A 16,359-nucleotide genomic window follows, 5' to 3' on the forward strand; every position below is an offset into this window, starting at 1 on the left:
TGCAGACAAGGTGCTCAGCACCCTGGCTGTTTGATCTCAAAGGTTCTGAAAAGCACCTCCCTGCCTTTTCTATTTGCTAGCTCATGCCTGAAATCCAACCACTAGCTGAAGGCAGCATGGCAAATAGTTTTCGTATCAAGGGCTCTGTGAGAAGAATTGCAATGCCTGGTCTGGGCTGAGCCAGAGGGTGGTGACCCTGCCACATCCTGCTCGGTATGGGAGTGGCAATGCAAGCCCAGTGCTGCAGCATTCTAGACCTGGAGTGGGCTAGAGCAGGCTTGGTCTTGTGAGGAAAATAGAAATCTGAGACCTGCGCTTTGGTCAGAAGTCCATTTTAAAGATGATCTTTTGAAAGTGTACAAATAAAACACAAATATGTTTTTGTCATAATACAATTTTTCAGCAATACGGAAGTATGTAGAACAATAAAAGCTTCCCTTTGTCCCCTTCCTTTCCCTCCCCCAAGGGGAGCCACCGTAATTTGTATATCTCTCTGTATCTTTTTGTGTGCCGTTATAAACTTACATGTATTTTTTATTTTTTATTTTATTTTTTTATTTTTTATTTTATTTTTATTTTTTGAGACAAAGTCTGGCTTTGTCGCCCAGGCTGGAGTGCAGTAGCATGATCTCGGCTCACTGCAAGCTCCGCCTCCCGGGTTCACACCATTCTCCTGCCTCAGCCTCCCAAGTAGCTGGGACTACAGGCGCCCACCACCACGCCCAGCTAATTTTTTGTATTTTTAGTAGAAACAGGGTTTCACCGTGTTCGCCAGGATGGTCTCGATCTCCTGACCTTGTGATCTGCCCGCCTCGGCCTCCCAAAGTGCTGGGATAACAGGCGTGAGCCACCGTGCCCGGCCTACATGTATTTTTTAAAAACAAAACATATAGTTCTTTTTTATAAGAGGGACCATGTTATAGGTATGTTTCTACAACTTCCATTTTTGCTTTTATTTTCTTATTTATTTTAGAGACAGGATCATGCACTGTCCTCTAGGCTGGAGTACAGCAGCATGATCATGGCTCACTGCAGCCTCCAACTCCTAGGCTCAAGCAGTCTCCTGCCTCAGCCTCCCAAAGCGCTGGGATTACAACCATGGGAGCCACCATGCTCAGCCCCTATTTTTGCTTTTAAACTATGTGACTTTGAGAAAGGCACTTGAGCTCTGTGGGCCCCGGTGATCTTACCTGAGAAAATGAAAGGGCAAGAAGGGGTGGGTAAGGCAACCCGGATGGGCACAAAGACTTTTTCCAGCTGACCTTGCATCTAGCCCCCTGCTTCACGCATGAGGGGACTGAGGCCCACAGAAGCAAAGTGACTTGGCCACAGTCACCCAGGAGTTAGGGGTGGGGCCAGACTGAAAACTGCGCCACTCCTTTCCAAGCTCAGTTCTCCTTCTCTGACTTTGAGGGAAGTAGTTTTATTCTATAAGAAGTCAAGAGCTTTGTAGACTCTGTCTTGGAAGGACCTCCCGCCTTCCCAGGACTACCCCCAGACTCCCCCAGAGCCCCAGCCCTTCCCGCCAACCCAGGGCTGCCTTCCCCTCCCAACACCAGCTATCCTCTAACCCTGTGGTGTGGCCATAAGATATGCACGGCTGCAGGGAGAGAAGTGAAACCAGAGGGGCTGCCGTGGGATGAGGGTTATGAGTGCACAGGGTCTTCCTGCCTCTTGTTCTCCGCGGACAGGAGATGACGGAAGTAATCACTCCAGCCTCCTAGGGAGAGCCCATCTCTGCACTTACCACTGTTTACTATTATTTATTATTATTATCCTGATGTATGTGTGTTTGTACATATGCAGGGACAGAGACCAGGTGTATTCATCTTGGTGACCTCAGTGTCTAGTGGTCACTGTTTGCCGACCCACTCTGTGGAAGACAGCAGAACTAGCATCTTTGCTAGTTTATCTTTGACAGAGCAGGATATGCTATGAAAAAGCATCTGCAAAACTTCAAACACCCTAACTTCCTCTGACAACCCATTTATTTGTGGTCTATTAATTTGTCTAAATTTTCTTCGCTTTTCCCTGTTCACTTCTATCCTTTCCAGGATGAGAATCAGTTACTTAGTTAAATGCAAGTCTTTATTCTTACTACTTGGAGCTAATTAGCCACTTCACACTGGGGGCTGCCCACTGTGGAAGACAACAGTCTTTTCAGCTGCCCTTATGTGGTACAGATTTCTCTTTCATTTAAAACGATGGACCAGAAAAATGCCACTCTTCATCTAGTCCCCTGGCAGTTTACTTAGAAGTTCACTCCTAGAAGTTGATCGCTTTGAGTTAAGACAGGGTTTATCAACCTTGGCACTATTGACATTTTCAGCTGTATCTTTCTTTGTGGTGGGACAGGATGATTCTGTCCTATCTACAATCCTGTGCATTGTAGGACGTTCAGCAGCATCCCTGGCTTCCATCTATTAGATGCTAGTAGCACCTCCTGAGTCATTGTGACCAAGACATCTCCAAATATTGCCAAATGACTTCTGGGGGGCAAAGTCACCCCCGTTGAAAAGACTCGGTTAAGGCATTGTCACCACTGAAAATGCAAATACTCTGGAAAAAGACAACCCTCATCAGTTATGCACTTCTGGGTGTTTGCCAGACCCTTTCCAAGAGCACTAGTCAGCTAAGAGCAGAGTGGAGAAGAAGAGAGAAGAAATAGTATTTTTCTTCTGGCCGGGTGCAGTGGCTCATGCCTGTAATCCAAGCACTTTGGGAGGTTAAGGTGTATGAATGACATGAGGCCAGGAATTCAAAAACAGCCTGGCCAACATGGCAAAACACCATCTCTACTAAAAATACAAAAACTAGCTGGGCCTGTTGGCGCATGCCTGTAGTCCCAGCTACTCAACTTGGGAGGCTGAGGCCAGGAAAATCACTTGAACCTGGGAGGCAGAGGTTGCAGTAAGCTGAGATTGTACCATTGCACTCCAGCCTGGGTGACAGACTGAGACTCTGTCTCAAAAAGAAAAAAAAAGAAGAAGAATCCATTCCCACCAACCCCCTTTCTGGATGCCTCATGGGCCTGTGGAAAGAAGGCGCTCTCAGCAGCTCCCTCGGAAGAAGTCCTGGTAGAAGAGTCCCACCCTCACACACCTTTTAGGAGTCCTGGGGCGCTCGGTCTGGGTCTGGTGTTGCTCAGTGGAAATCAGTCTCAGGGAGACTGGTGAAGAACACAAAAGGAAAGAAACAAAGACAATGCCCTGCCCGTGGTGAACTTGTGAATTTCTCACCCCTGTGAGTCTCCCTTTATCCTCCTGGGGATGGCCGGGCATTGTGGTAGCCAGTTATTGGTAAGATTTGTCTTTCATGATCCAGCTGGGAAACAAGAAACACTCTTTCAAAGTCTTTCAAACAAAGGAATTTAACACAGAGAACTAACTGGTCCATGGGTGATGGAGGAGTTGAGAAGCCAATGGGAGGTAGCTCAGAAAACAGCAGAGCAGGAAACAGCTACCATCTCTAGGCCTGGAAAGACAGCAGGGTGATGTAGCATCAAAGACCAGGAAGCCTCCGGAGCCATTTGGCAGGAACTAAATAGTGTGGACTTCTGGTAGGAGATGGGATTATGGAACGGGGAAGGAAGGAAGACAACCAACTGCAGGTGAAGCCAGAAAGCAGAGAGGGGAGAAATAGCCCGGCTGCTTCTCTCCTCCCACCCCACCTCCGTCCCACAGATCTGCAGGCAAACCAGCAGCCGACTGAACAATAAAGAGGCCACAGAGATAAAGTGATGGGGCCAGGATCAAAACCCAGATCTCAGGGCTCATTCCTTAGGGTGTAGAGAGTCCGTGAGGGCTGAAGCGCCAGCTTAGGGCTGGCAGCAGAAAGAAGGATACAGTCCAGCCAGCTGGGGTTAAAAGGGGTCTGACATAGTGGTTACCTCTGAAGCAGGAAGCTTTGACTGGGAAGGGCATGTAGCAACCTTTTGTAGTTCAAGGAACATTCTGGCGCCGGGTGTGGTGGCTCACGCCTGTAATCCCAGCACTTTGGGAGGCCAAGGCGGGTGGATCACGAGATCAGGAGTTCAAGACCAGCCTGGCCAACGTGGTGAGACCCCGTCTCTACTAAAAATACAAAAATAGCCAGGTGTGGTGGCGGGCGCCTGTAATCCCAGCTACTCGGGAGGCTGAGGCAGAGAATTGTTTGAACCCAGGAGGCAGAGGTTGCAGCGAGCCGAGATCATGCCACTGCACTCCAGCCTGGGTGACAGAGCAAGACTCCGTATAGAAAAGAGGAGAGGAGAGGAGAGGGGAGAGGAGGGGAGGGGAGGGGAGGGGAGGGGAGGGGAGGGGAGAGGAGAAGAGACGTTCTGGAACAATTGAGGGATTGCAAGAATACACAAAAGTGAAGACTCTCTGAGCTGTATCTGTAAGATCAGTGTACCTCATGTGTTTCACTGTATTATATGTTACACCTCTATTAAAAGAAAGGGTCTCAGCACGTAAGACAGGGTGGGGAAAAGAGGAAAAATAGAAAAGAGAAAGAGTCCCTGTCTTTTAGAGTAAACTCCTGAAATATTTTCAAATGAAATGATATGATGTCTGGGATTTACTTCAAAATAATCACGAGGGATTCGAAGAGTGTGTGTGTTGGTGGGGGAGGGACTATACAGAATAAATGAAACTGACGGTGAGTTGAAGCTGCGTAAGGAGTATACGGGAGACTCCAAATATTACTTTTTCTCTTTTGCTATATTAACTTGCATGTGAAATTTCCACAGTAAAAAGTAAAAAGAAGAGAGAGAAAAAAGGGCCTAGGGTCACAACACACATACTCCTTTACGCATGTAAGAGCTCAGTGGGGCATCTCACCCCAGCCCCCAGCGCTCGCGCAGCGCACGCTGTTCTGACACTTCTGCCCTTTCCAGCCATCTTTGGCCCATGTGTACAGTGAGCTGCCTGCACCAGGTGAGGGGAGACAGCCTCACAGAGTGACATGCCTACAGCCTAGGCAGGTCCTTTCCCCGTTTTGTGACCTCCCCTCCCCATGCACACTTCCCATCACTTGCACCTGTCCAGACATCAGACCCGAAGTTAGACAGACCAGTGTAAGGATGAGTGCTGAACAGAGTCCTTCAGGGCGGGGGATGGTGCCCAAGTGACCGATCGCAAGAGACGTTAACCCCTCATCCCAAGGGAGACACCCCTGAGCCACAAGGAGGTGGCAGGACTGCTGGAATGAGTTGGGACCTAGACATCAGGAGACCCAGATTGTAGCCGGCCCTGCTGTGGACTGGCTCTGTGACGTGGCCATCACTCCTTTATTCCATAAATACCTCTTGGGCACATGGTATGTACCAGACTCTGCTAAGCATGGGGAACACATACTTGAAGATTCAGCCTGGGCCATGGCGGCCCTCACGGCCTGGTAGGAAGCAGACAAGACAGCCAGGTACAGAGGGCAGTCTTCACGGGGACTGTACAACCTAGGGCAGAGGACGCCTTCCAGAGCCTCAGTGAAGCCTCCAGGACAGGTGGGAGTCAGGAAGACAGAAACTTGGGGACTAGAGAACCACGTGTAAAAGGGGGCAGCTGCAAGTAGCTCCATGGGTGGATGGGCTGTTGAGGGAGATGGGAGGATGAAAGGAACCAGACCAAGCCACCCTGGAATTCCATTCCCCTCATGTGTCACCCTTAGCTTCCCCCTCCATGCTTAAGGTGAGGGGGCTGCACTGGGTGGGCTCTCAGCTTTCTCCAGTTCTAAGGGGTTTGAAAGTTCATGGCCAAAGAAGCCAGAGCAGAGGGCCTGAGTGGCCAGGTCCAGCCTGCTGGCCCCAGGACTCCCTTCCGCATACCCTCCCCGCCTCTTTGGGAGGGAGGTTCCCTGAGGACAGGGAGCAGGGCGAGCTGCAGAGCTCTCAAGGGTCTCCTGGGTGACCTGTGCCCACTCCTGTGTGGATTGGGCTGGGTTGGTAGCGTGGGGGGCTGGCTGACTTGCTAGTCCCTTGTAATTTGTCTGACAAAGTCCCAAAGCAGGGCAGGACAACAGGGGAGGAACCCGGGCGTCTGCCAGCCGGTTCTCTTTGGTCTCAGAGCTGCTTCTGCGGCCTTGCAGTCCCTGCGCCCTGCCCTCTCCATGATCGCCCGTCCTGGGCCCCTCGCTTTCCAGATCCCGCATCCATCTGTCCCCTGCGCTCTCTGAAACTCCCTCTGCTCCCCCTGCGAGGCTTGTCCAAGGGCTGACCCCGGGCCTGCCGGCCTTCCCTCGGCTGGGCCCGGGCTGTCCGCAGTCCGCTCTCCTGGTCGGGCTTCCGAAGAAGGGAGGAGGCCGGTTCCGGCCCCGCGGCCCTCACGTGCTTTCCCGGCCGCCCCTCCCGCCCCGCATCGAGGCAGACAAGCCTGTTCCTCTTCCCTTGGCTGCGATTGCGACAGGCCGGCCTGGCTCCCAGCGCTCCCTGTCCCCGCCCCGCGGCCAGCTCGCTCCACTCCCACTTCCTGAGCTCCGCCGTGGGAGCCCTGGAGGCCCGGCCTGGCCGCTCCCGGCCCTGGGGGGCACATCGGCCCTGAGTCCCGTCCCAGGCTCTGGGCTCAGGCAGCTGCCGCCACCGCTGCCCAGGGCGTCGGGCCTCCTGCCTTCCTCCCAGGCCCCCACGCTGCTGGCCGCCTGGCCGAGTGGCCGCCATGCGCCTGCCTTGGGCCACCTCTGCCCCCGGCCTGGCCTGGGGGCCTCTGATGCTGGGTCTCTTCGGGCTCCTGGCAGCATCCCAGCCCCAGGTGGTGAGGAAGGGGCCTGGTAGGAGTGGGCGAGGGTGGGGAAGAGGGATCTGGGCAGGCTTCGCTGCATTCCCTCTGCCCTCCCAAGCTGACGCCTGACTAATTCTTCTCTCCTCTTCTCCATCTCCCTCTGAAGGTGCCTCCATACGGATCGGAGAACCAGACCTGCAGGGACCAGGAAAAGGAATACTATGAGCCCAGGCACCGCATCTGCTGCTCCCGCTGCCCGCCAGGTGAGAGGCAATAGCAGGACGAACCTGGGCCTCGGAAGTGGGTCACAGGGTCTCCAGCCCCCTTGAGGCCTCAGAGGGAGGGTGGGTACTGTCCCCCAGGAAAACTGGCTGCTGGAGAGGAGCATGGGAAACCCTAGACATCAGGTGGAGGAGATAGGACTGGCCCTCCCCACTGGGCCTCCTCTTTCCTTACCTCACTGAGAGGGAGCCAGAGGGCCACGGGCAGGATGATGGGGGGCCAGAGAGACCGAGGGAAAGGCCAGGGTCACACCACAGGCAGCAGAGGTGAGGGTAGACCCTGTCTCCTGAAGCTCTACTACCACACTCACGTTCTAGGCACCTATGTCTCAGCTAAATGTAGCCGCAGCCGAGACACAGTTTGTGCCACATGTGCCGAAAATTCCTACAACGAGCACTGGAACTACCTGACCATCTGCCAGCTGTGCCGCCCCTGTGACCCAGGTGAGTGGGGATGTGCCTGCGGGGGGCTGGATCCCCTGGAGCTCGGCCCCCCCCAAGCCCTCCCGTCTCCCCACCAGTGATGGGCCTCGAGGAGATTGCCCCCTGCACAAGCAAACGGAAGACCCAGTGCCGCTGCCAGCCGGGAATGTTCTGTGCTGCCTGGGCCCTCGAGTGTACACACTGCGAACTACTTTCTGACTGCCCGCCTGGCACTGAAGCCGAGCTCAAAGGTCAGAGGTCCCTGAGGGGCTGGATGTGAAAAGGAGGCTGGGTGCCAGGGATGGCAAGTGGGAGAAGGGAATATGGTACTGTGTCCACAGCGACCCCCCAGGTCCTTGGCTTAAAATTCCTCTTCTCATTCCATGCAGAGGCTCCCAGAAGGGTTCTGGAGGGACATGAAACTGGGACAGGTGCAGGGGGCACACCAGGGGTTTCTTCTCAGTACTGAGAAGCTGGGGCAAAATGGTAAGCTGTAGGCCAGGTGCGGTGGCCCACGCCTGTAATCCCAGCACTTTGGGAGACTGAGGCAGGTGGATCATGAGGTCAGGAGACCGAGACCATCCAGACTAACAAGGTGAAACCCCGTCTCTACTAAAAATACAAAAAATTAGCCGGGCGTGGTGGTGGGTGCCTGTAGTCTCAGCTACTCGGGAGGCGGAGGCAGGAGAATGGCATGAACCCGGGAGGTGGAGCTTGCAGTGAGCCGAGATCGCGCCACTGCAGTCCAGCCTGGACAACAGAGTGAGACTCCTTCTAAAAAAAAAAAAAAAAAAAAGGTAGGCAGCAAAGCAGAGCTTGGGAAAGGTGAGGCGAGAGCTACGGAATGGGGTGGATGGGCAAGGAGGAGGCCATCCTGAGGCTTAAAGGAAACTCACAGCCCGGCAAAGGGCTCCTCCCTTTTGCCAATTCACCCTGGCTGGCCTGCCTTTCTCTTGGCAGATGAAGTTGGGAAGGGTAACAACCACTGCGTCCCCTGCAAGGCAGGACACTTCCAGAATACTTCCTCCCCCAGCGCCCACTGCCAGCCCCACACCAGGTGAGTGCGGCCCCACCCGTGCTCCTTCCACCCTCTGAGAAGCCTCAGCTGCGAACAACCCCCAGCCCCCATCCTTGACACTGTGGACTTGACTCACCACTTTCAGCCGCCCCGCATGCCCACTGGGACACTGGTGGGCCAGGGCGTGAAAAGCTCATCATCTCTTTTTTCCTCTGCAGGTGTGAGGACCAAGGTCTGGTGGAGGCAGCTCCAGGCACTGCCCAGTCGGACACAACCTGCAGAAATCCATCAGAGTCGCTGCCCCCAGAGATGTCAGGTGAGGGTCCAGGGCTGAGGGAAACAGAGGGGTGCCTTGGAAAATGCCTTAATGCTCCACATCTAAAAAAAATGGGGAAAAGATTAATCCTTCCTTCCCAGAATTGGAGCAAGAAGAAAAGTTCCTTACAGAAAAAAGTAGAGTATCCCTAGGCTAGTTTACACACACACACACACACACACACACACTCTTACTTTTAAAATTATATATACTGTAATACTATGTAAAGGAACACATCCCTTGGCATTTTAGAGCTGGAATTGTAGAGTATGTAAGCTAACCTTCTCATCTTATATATGAAAAACGGATGCTCAAAGAAGTGAAGCGACTTAAAAGTCACACAGCTGGGCAGGAAACCAAAGCCCAGACTCCCAGTCCAGTTTCTCCCCAGGCCTCCCATTCCATATTCCCTTAGGCTACAGATTTACATGAATGAGAAGGGGAAAAATGCCCAGCAGAGAAATGCGCCAGTCCTCCCACCCTTCCCCAGGCGTACTTGAAGGGCACTGGAGACTCCATGCTATTGCTGGCAGCTCTGGTACCCAGAGAAGGAGAAATTACCCACTGCTACAGATCAAAGCTGGAGAAGCTGAACTCCAGCCTCTTTCTCTTCCCCTCCTAGAATCTGCCCTGAGCAAGGGGGTGGAGAACTTGCAAGCCCTGCTCTCCCAGGTGACCACAGGCAGTTCCAAAGCAAGGTTCCCCACTCTCTCATACCCGTAAACACCCTCACAGGTATAGCAGGGCAACCCTAGCTCCTCTACAGCGGCCCTTCTGTACAATGGCTGAGGCCACAACTCCAAGCCCCACCCTTCCCGACTGTCTCCCAATCCCACTTCCAGACCTTGAAAATCAGCTGCCCAAGCTCTCATCCTGCACGCACAAGCCTGCCCAATCCTGATCTCTGAGCAGGAGGGCACCAGCACCACCCCCAAACATGCCCATCCATGATACAGTCTCTCCTGGCTGCCAAGAGGTCCTCAAGTCCAACTTAGTTCCCCTTCTCTGTAACCCAAGGGAAGTTTCTCTCATTCTGCCTTTAGGAGCTGCAGTGTGGCTAGAAGAAAAAAAAGCTGCTCCCTTTTCTCTGTCTGGGTTGCCCAGGGATCTGGAAAGCTCTTCCTTCTCCTCCCCTCTGTCCTTTTTGGGGCTGTGATCACCCCTCCTGTTTGCTGTCCTGGCAGAAACCATGCTGATGCTGGCCATCCTGCTGCTACTGGCCTTCTTTCTGCTCCTTGCCACCATCTTTGCCTGCATCTGGAAGAGCCACCCTTCTCTTTGCAGGAAACTGGGTAGGAAGGGGTCAGCTGCAGTGGATGGGTTGGTGGTGGGAGGCGGAGGGAGGAATATTCAACTTCCCCGGTGCAACCCTCCACACCCTCAAGACTCCCAAAGCCTACCCCCTACATAGATATCCTTATCTTCATCCAGCTGCTTATTCTGAGGCTGGAGATGAGAGTGACAGTGGCTTGTTCCTCTGGCCCCCGGGTGGTCAAGTTGCTACACACTGTGGTGGGGTGTGGAGGCTGAAAGGCTAGGTCTGAGGCCTGCCCGGGAGCCTACACCCATTTCGTTCTCCATTGCAGGATCGCTGCTCAAGAGGCGTCCACAGGTAATGGCGGGGGCTGAGAAGGCAGCAAGGAGGGGAAGAGGTGATGAGAGTACAAAGCGGGAGCAGACAGGAAAAGAGTATGCAGGCTGACTCCACACTCATTCATTCATTCATTCAACTGATGATTGACTGAACATGCCATGTGCCAGGCACTGTCCTAGGCACTGGGGGTACCTCCTCTCCTGGAGTCCACATGCCCGTGGAGCCAGAATAAAGTTAAACCACATATCAGGTGGTATAATTGCTAAATAAAGCAGGTAAGGGCTCAAAGAGTGACAGTGGCAAAGGAGGGGGGTATTTTAGACAGAGGGGACAGTGAAGGCCTCTCTGAGAACCTGGTATTTGAGCGGAGAGCTGAAGAAGCGAGGAGCCAGCCATGGGGTTATCTGGGGGGAAAGTGCTCCAGGAAGAGGGAGCATCCAGTGCGAAGACCCTGAGGCAGGGGCATGGGGAGGAGCAGAGGCAGGTGGTGAGATGCCAAAGCATGGAGTGGGGTACGTACGAGAACTAAAGAAAGATGAGCCAGCCTGGGCAACACAGCCAGACCCCATCTCTACCCAAAATGTTGTTTCAAGTTAGCCAGGCAGGGCCAGGCACGGTGGCTCATGCCTGTAATCCCAGCACTTCAGGAGGCCAAGGCGGGTGGATCACTTGAGGTCAGGAGTTTGAGACCAGCCTGGCCAACATGGTGAAACCCTATCTCTACTAAAAATACAAAAATTAGCCGGGCTTGGTGGCAGGCACCTGTAATCCCAGCTACTCGGGAGGCTGAGGCAGGAGAATTGCTTGAACCCGGGAGGCGGAGGTTGCAGTTGAGCTGAGATTATGCCACTGCACTCTAGCCTGGGTGACAGAGTGAGACTCTGTCTCAAAAACAAAACAAAACAAAACAAAAGAAAACAGTTAGCCAGGCAGTCCCAGCTACTCAGGAGGCTGAGGCTAGAGGATCACTTGAGTCCAAGAGTTCTTGGGCCTGCAGTGACCTATGACTGCACCACTGCAGTGCAGTCTGGGTGACAGAGCCCGACCCTGTCTCAATAAAGAAAGAAAGAGAGAAAGAGAAAAAGAGAGAAAAAGGAGGGAGGGAGGGAGGGAGGGAGGGAGGGAGAAAAAAGGGTCTGGGGCCCTTGTCATTGTTTGGGTCTCCATCTCTTCCCTGCAGGGAGAGGGACCTAATCCTGTAGCTGCAGGCTGGGACCCTCCAAAGGCCAATCCACAGTACCCTGACCTGGTAGAGCCATTGCTACCCATCTCTGGAGATGTTTCCCCAGTATCCACTGGGCTTCCCACAGCCCTAGTTTCGGAGGAAGGGGTGCCGCAGCAGCAGAGTCCTCTGGACCTGACCAGGGAGCCGCAGTTGGAACCTGGGGAGCAGAACCAGGTGGCCCACGGTGAGCCTGGGGCAGGGAGAAGAGAGGAAGGATGGGGAAGGATGGGGAGAGAGGGATGACTGGCAGAGAGAGACTGTGGGCCAGATGCAATAAAAAGACCAAAACAGAGGCAGACAGAGACTCTGCTGCCAGTCAGTGTCACAACTAGAGAAAAAGGAAGAGACTGGAAAGCCCAGAAACAGAAATGAACACAGAGCTCAAGAAACCAGCAGCAAGCAGGAGAGGGGCAGGGCCGGGGGAAAGGCGAGAAGAAGGTAGGAGTTCAAGAAGCAGCGGGCCTGAACTGGGGGCCTTCCTTCCTCAACACTCTGCCTCCTTTCCTACAGGTACCAATGGCATTCATGTCACTGGCGGGTCTATGACTATCACTGGCAACATCTACATCTACAATGGACCAGTACTGGGGGGACCACCAGGTCCTGGAGATCTCCCAGCTACCCCCGACCCGCCATACCCCATTCCCGAAGAGGGGGACCCTGGCCCTCCCGGGCTCTCTACTCCCCACCAGGAAGATGGCAAGGCTTGGCACCTGGCGGAGACAGAGCACTGTGGTGCCACGCCCTCTAACAGGGGCCCAAGGAGCCAATTTATCACCTATGACTGATGGCGTCTGAGAAAAGGCAGAAGATTGGAGGCACAAGGGCACCTTCTCCCTTGAGGCCACCCTGCCCATGTGGGATTCACAGGGGGCCTGAGTAGGGCCCGGGGAGGCACAGCCCTAAGGGACGAAAGCTCAGACACCTCCGAGAGCAGGTGGGCACTGGCTGGGTACGATGCCCTCCACAGGACTCTCCCTACTGCCTGAGCAAACCTGAGGCCTCCTGGCAGACCCGCCCACCCACTGGGGCTGCTCAGCCTCGGGCACGGACAGGGCACATGATACCAACTGCTGCCCACTATGGCACGCCGCACCGGAGCACGGCACCGAGGGAGCCGCCACATGGTCACCTCCAAGGACGTCACCGGGCCCTCTAAAGGATTCATGGTGCTCATCCCCAAGCTTCAGAGGCCCTTTGGGGTTCCACACTTCACATGGACTGAGGTAGACCCTGCATGAGGATGAAATTATAGGGAGGACGCTCCTTCCCTCCCCTCCTAGAGGAGAGGAAAGGGAGTCATTAACAACTAGGGGGTTGGGTAGGATTCCTAGGTGTGGGGAAGAGTTTTGGAAGGGGAGGAAAATGGCGAGTGTATTTATATTGTAACCACATGCAAATAAAAAGAATGGGACCTAGATAATTTATTTTCTTGGGATTTATACAGAAACACTATTCCATGGAGACAGTCCCAAAGACAAAGGTCAAGACACTAAAATATAATCCCATAAAGGTATTTCAATGAGGAACTGGTGGGTATAGTCCAGGAAATAACAGTCGAGTCAGCGATGGCTGACAACGTGCCTGGCAGTGTTCTCAATGTCTTACAATGCTAACTTATTTAATCCTCACAATAACTCCATGAGGTAGACATGATTCCCATTTAACAGATGAGGACACTGAGGCACAGAGCAGTAACTTTCCCATTTCAGCTGCAAATGACAAAGCTGGGATTTGCACCCAGTTTGTCTGGCTTTTAGAGGCCTCTTGAGGGGGGGAAAAATCACGCCCTTCCAGAATTTCTTTGAACAGGTAGAATGGTCTGGCTTTCTCAAATAATCAGATCTCTTGCATGTTCCGCAGGTGTTAAGTCTCAGTCAACTCTCAAACATCTAGCCACACGCAAACTTCTCCAAGGTTGATTGAAGGGAAATGTGTGTATTTTTTCTTTTTTTAGACAGTGTCTCATTCTGTCACCCAGGCTGTAGTGCAGTGGCACTATCATGGCTCATGGCAACCTTGAACTCCTGTCTCAAGGGATCTGCCTGCCTCAGCCTCCCAAGTAGCTAGGGCTGTAGGTGTGTGCCATGACGCCCGGCTAATTTTTTGTATTTTTAGTAGAGATCAGGTCTCCCTTTGTTGCCCAGGCTGGTCTCGAACTCCTGGGCTCAAGCAATCCTCCTGCCTTGGCCTCTCAACATGCAGTGATTACAGGCGTGAGAGCCACCGTGCCTGACCTGAGGTGTGCACTTTAGACGTAAAATGAGAGAGGCCAAGTTCACATTCTGTTGGTGAACAGAAATTTAGGCTGGCCTCCTTTTGGTTCAGAAAGAGTATTTGTGATTTTTACTTCTTTGGTTTCTTTTTGTCTTCTTTTATTTTTTCCCCCCAAAAGGACTTTAAATCTTCTCAAGTCCTCTTATTAGTAAGTGTTTGCCCCTCCCCGTCCCTGAATTATCTCCTGTGCTCTCTAGAGAGGATCTTAGCTTGCAGGATTGTTAGGGAGCTGCTGCCAGTTGGCTGCTCCTTCCATAAAAGGCCACTGTCGTGGCTCTGATATGAAGAACTCTGTCACTGGGGCTCATCAGGATGGAGCGGCTGCCAAACACACACCTCAGAAGGCGTCTGATCCAACTGAGTGGATGGGTCATTTCAGGTTGACTGTGAAAGTATCACATCCAACTTCCTTTTTTGAAAAGTAAATAATGGTGAGCTGTATCTTTAAATAAAATTAAATCTCCTGCCCCTGCAATATGCTGGGGCCAGACTGCATGAATTCTTAATAATTGTTCTAATGTGTTTAGATTTAAAAAAACAAATTTTACACATTTTTTTCAACAAAATAAAAGGAGGAAAATATTTTGAAAGAAATGGTACTAAAGCACAGCCCTTTGTGACACCATTCAGATTTATGATTATACCTGCTGATATGTTTTTAGAGACAGGGTCTGACTGTGTCACCCTGGCTGGAGTGCAGTGGCACAATCATGGCTCATGTAGCCTCAACTTCTAGACTCAAATGATCCTCCTACCTCAGCCTCCCACATAGCTAGAGCTATAGATGCATGCCACCACATCTGGCTCTTTTTTTTTTTTAATTTCTTTTTTAAGAAATGGGGTCTTGCTATGTTGCCCAGGCTGGTCTCAAACTCCTGAGATCAAATGATCCTCCTACCTCAGCCTCCCAAAGAGCTGAGATTGCAGGCATGAGCCACTGCAGCCGGCCTGCCTAAATTAATTTTCTAGAGCCACCATAACAAAGTACTGCAGACTGGATAGCTGAAGCTGCAGAGATTTATCTTCTCACAGCTCTGGAGGCTGGAAGTCAGAGGTCAAGGTGTTGGCAAGGTTGGTGTCCTCTGAGGCCTTTCTCCTTGGCCTGCTAATAGTGGCCTTCCTGACACCTGTGTCTTCACATGGTCTTTTTTTGTGCATGAGTGTGTCCTAATCTTCTCTTAGTGGATTAGGCCCACCCTGATGACCTCATTTTAACTTAATCACATCTTCAAAGCCCCTGTTTCCAAATAAGGTCCCATTCTGAGATCCTGGGAGTTGGCTTCAGCACATGGATTTTGGAGGGGGACATGCTTCCACGCAAAGCATTGCCCGTGTCTATTTTGCCAGTGTTAGGTCAGTACAGGCTCCAGGACACAGCCACAGAGCACAGGCCACGTGGAGGGGAGCTTCTGTCTAGAAGGAAAAGTTGGCAGAAAACCAACAAAGACAACTTCTTGATGGTGGTCTTCAAAAGATGCAACAGGATGCAATGGCAGTTGACAATGGAATAACTGTTGGTTGTGAGAACCCTAATCCTCTGCCACAGGGAGGAGACAGTTGACACCAAGTCCAATCCACATCAACATGGGGGTGGGACACCCGTGAGGGGGACAAGGCTGTAGCCCAGAAGAAAGGTGGATGAAACTGGGGAAGGAGCAGTAGCACAGGGAGATGGCGGAGGATGGGGTAATTCAGAATTTCCCTTTTTGAGAGTGGTATCAACACAATGTCAAAGTAGGAGTTCTCCGGCTTCTCTCCTCCCCAACAGAATTTCAACTAGCAACAATCCCGTGGCAACTTTACCACCCTGAATACCCCAGAACTTGGAGTGAAGCTTTGTGTCCCCTGGGATGACAGAGCCGAGGAAAACCATGAAGACAGTAAGGGGATGGCTGCTCTCTGACCACGCCACTCCTCCCCAAGCCTGCACAGTGCCACACGCAGAGGAGTCCCTGGATGCTCGGTTTCTCCAGTGGACATAGTGGATGAGAGGTGGGCGTTCAGCTTCCCTACCAGTCTGAGACTTCACAGGAGACTCACTCTAGTCTTTTCCGGCAGGAAGCACTGTGAGTACCGGCAGGGTTAGCCCACCAAGGGTCAGTAAGAGCTTCCCTTTTCTTTCTTTCTTTCTTTCTTTTTTTTTTTTTGAGATGGAGTCTCGCTCTGTCGCCCAGGCTGGACACTGCAAACTCTGCTCACTGCAAGCTCCGCCTCCGGGGTTCACACCATTCTCCTGCCTCAGCCTCCCAAGTAGCTGGGACTACAGGTACCCACCACCACGCCCAGCTAATTTTTTGTTTTTGTTTTTGTTTTTTTTTTTGAGATGGAGTCTGGCTCTGTCGCCCAGGCTGCAGTGCAGTGGCCGGATCTCAGCTCACTGCAAGCTCCGCCTCCCAGGTTCACGCCATTCTCCTGCCTCAGCCTCCGGAGTAGCTGGGACTACAGGCGCCCGCCACCTCGCCCGGCTAGTTTTTTGTAGTTTTTAGTAGAGACGGGGTTTCACCGTGTTAGCCAGGATGGTCTTGATCTCCTG

General features: G+C 52.6%; 1 protein-coding gene across 3 annotated transcripts; it reads left to right on the forward strand.

Moving 5' to 3' along the window:
* Positions 1–6,065: 6,065 nt before the first annotated feature.
* On the forward strand, positions 6,066–12,969 carry LTBR (lymphotoxin beta receptor). Of its 3 annotated transcripts, none has more exons than XM_031650214.1 (10): positions 6,066–6,725; positions 6,859–6,955; positions 7,292–7,417; positions 7,495–7,647; positions 8,357–8,453; positions 8,633–8,730; positions 9,915–10,022; positions 10,317–10,342; positions 11,505–11,733; positions 12,060–12,969. In XM_031650214.1, exons 1-10 carry the CDS (start codon positions 6,630–6,632, stop codon positions 12,335–12,337), a joined length of 1,308 nt encoding a protein of 435 aa, XP_031506074.1. In that variant the 5' UTR covers positions 6,066–6,629; the 3' UTR covers positions 12,338–12,969. The 3 variants fall into 3 exon arrangements, with proteins under 3 accessions (XP_031506074.1, XP_031506075.1, XP_031506076.1); XM_031650215.1 differs by having other exon boundaries at positions 6,066–6,722; XM_031650216.1 differs by lacking the exon at positions 9,915–10,022.
* The last annotated feature ends 3,390 nt before the right edge of the window (positions 12,970–16,359 follow it).

This window comes from Papio anubis, chromosome 9 (genome assembly GCF_008728515.1).
Source record: "Papio anubis isolate 15944 chromosome 9, Panubis1.0, whole genome shotgun sequence".
NCBI classification, from domain to species: Eukaryota; Metazoa; Chordata; class Mammalia; order Primates; family Cercopithecidae; genus Papio; species Papio anubis.

Bases quoted from the DNA above. Each gene is read 5' to 3' on its own strand.
- LTBR (XM_031650214.1), top strand. From the start codon at position 6,630: ATGCGCCTGCCTTGGGCCACCTCTGCCCCCGGCCTGGCCTGGGGGCCT. The intron at 6,956-7,291 runs GTGAGAGGCAAT...CTCACGTTCTAG, and splicing joins CTGCTCCCGCTGCCCGCCAG to GCACCTATGTCTCAGCTAAA. The intron at 8,454-8,632 runs GTGAGTGCGGCC...TTTCCTCTGCAG, and splicing joins CACTGCCAGCCCCACACCAG to GTGTGAGGACCAAGGTCTGG.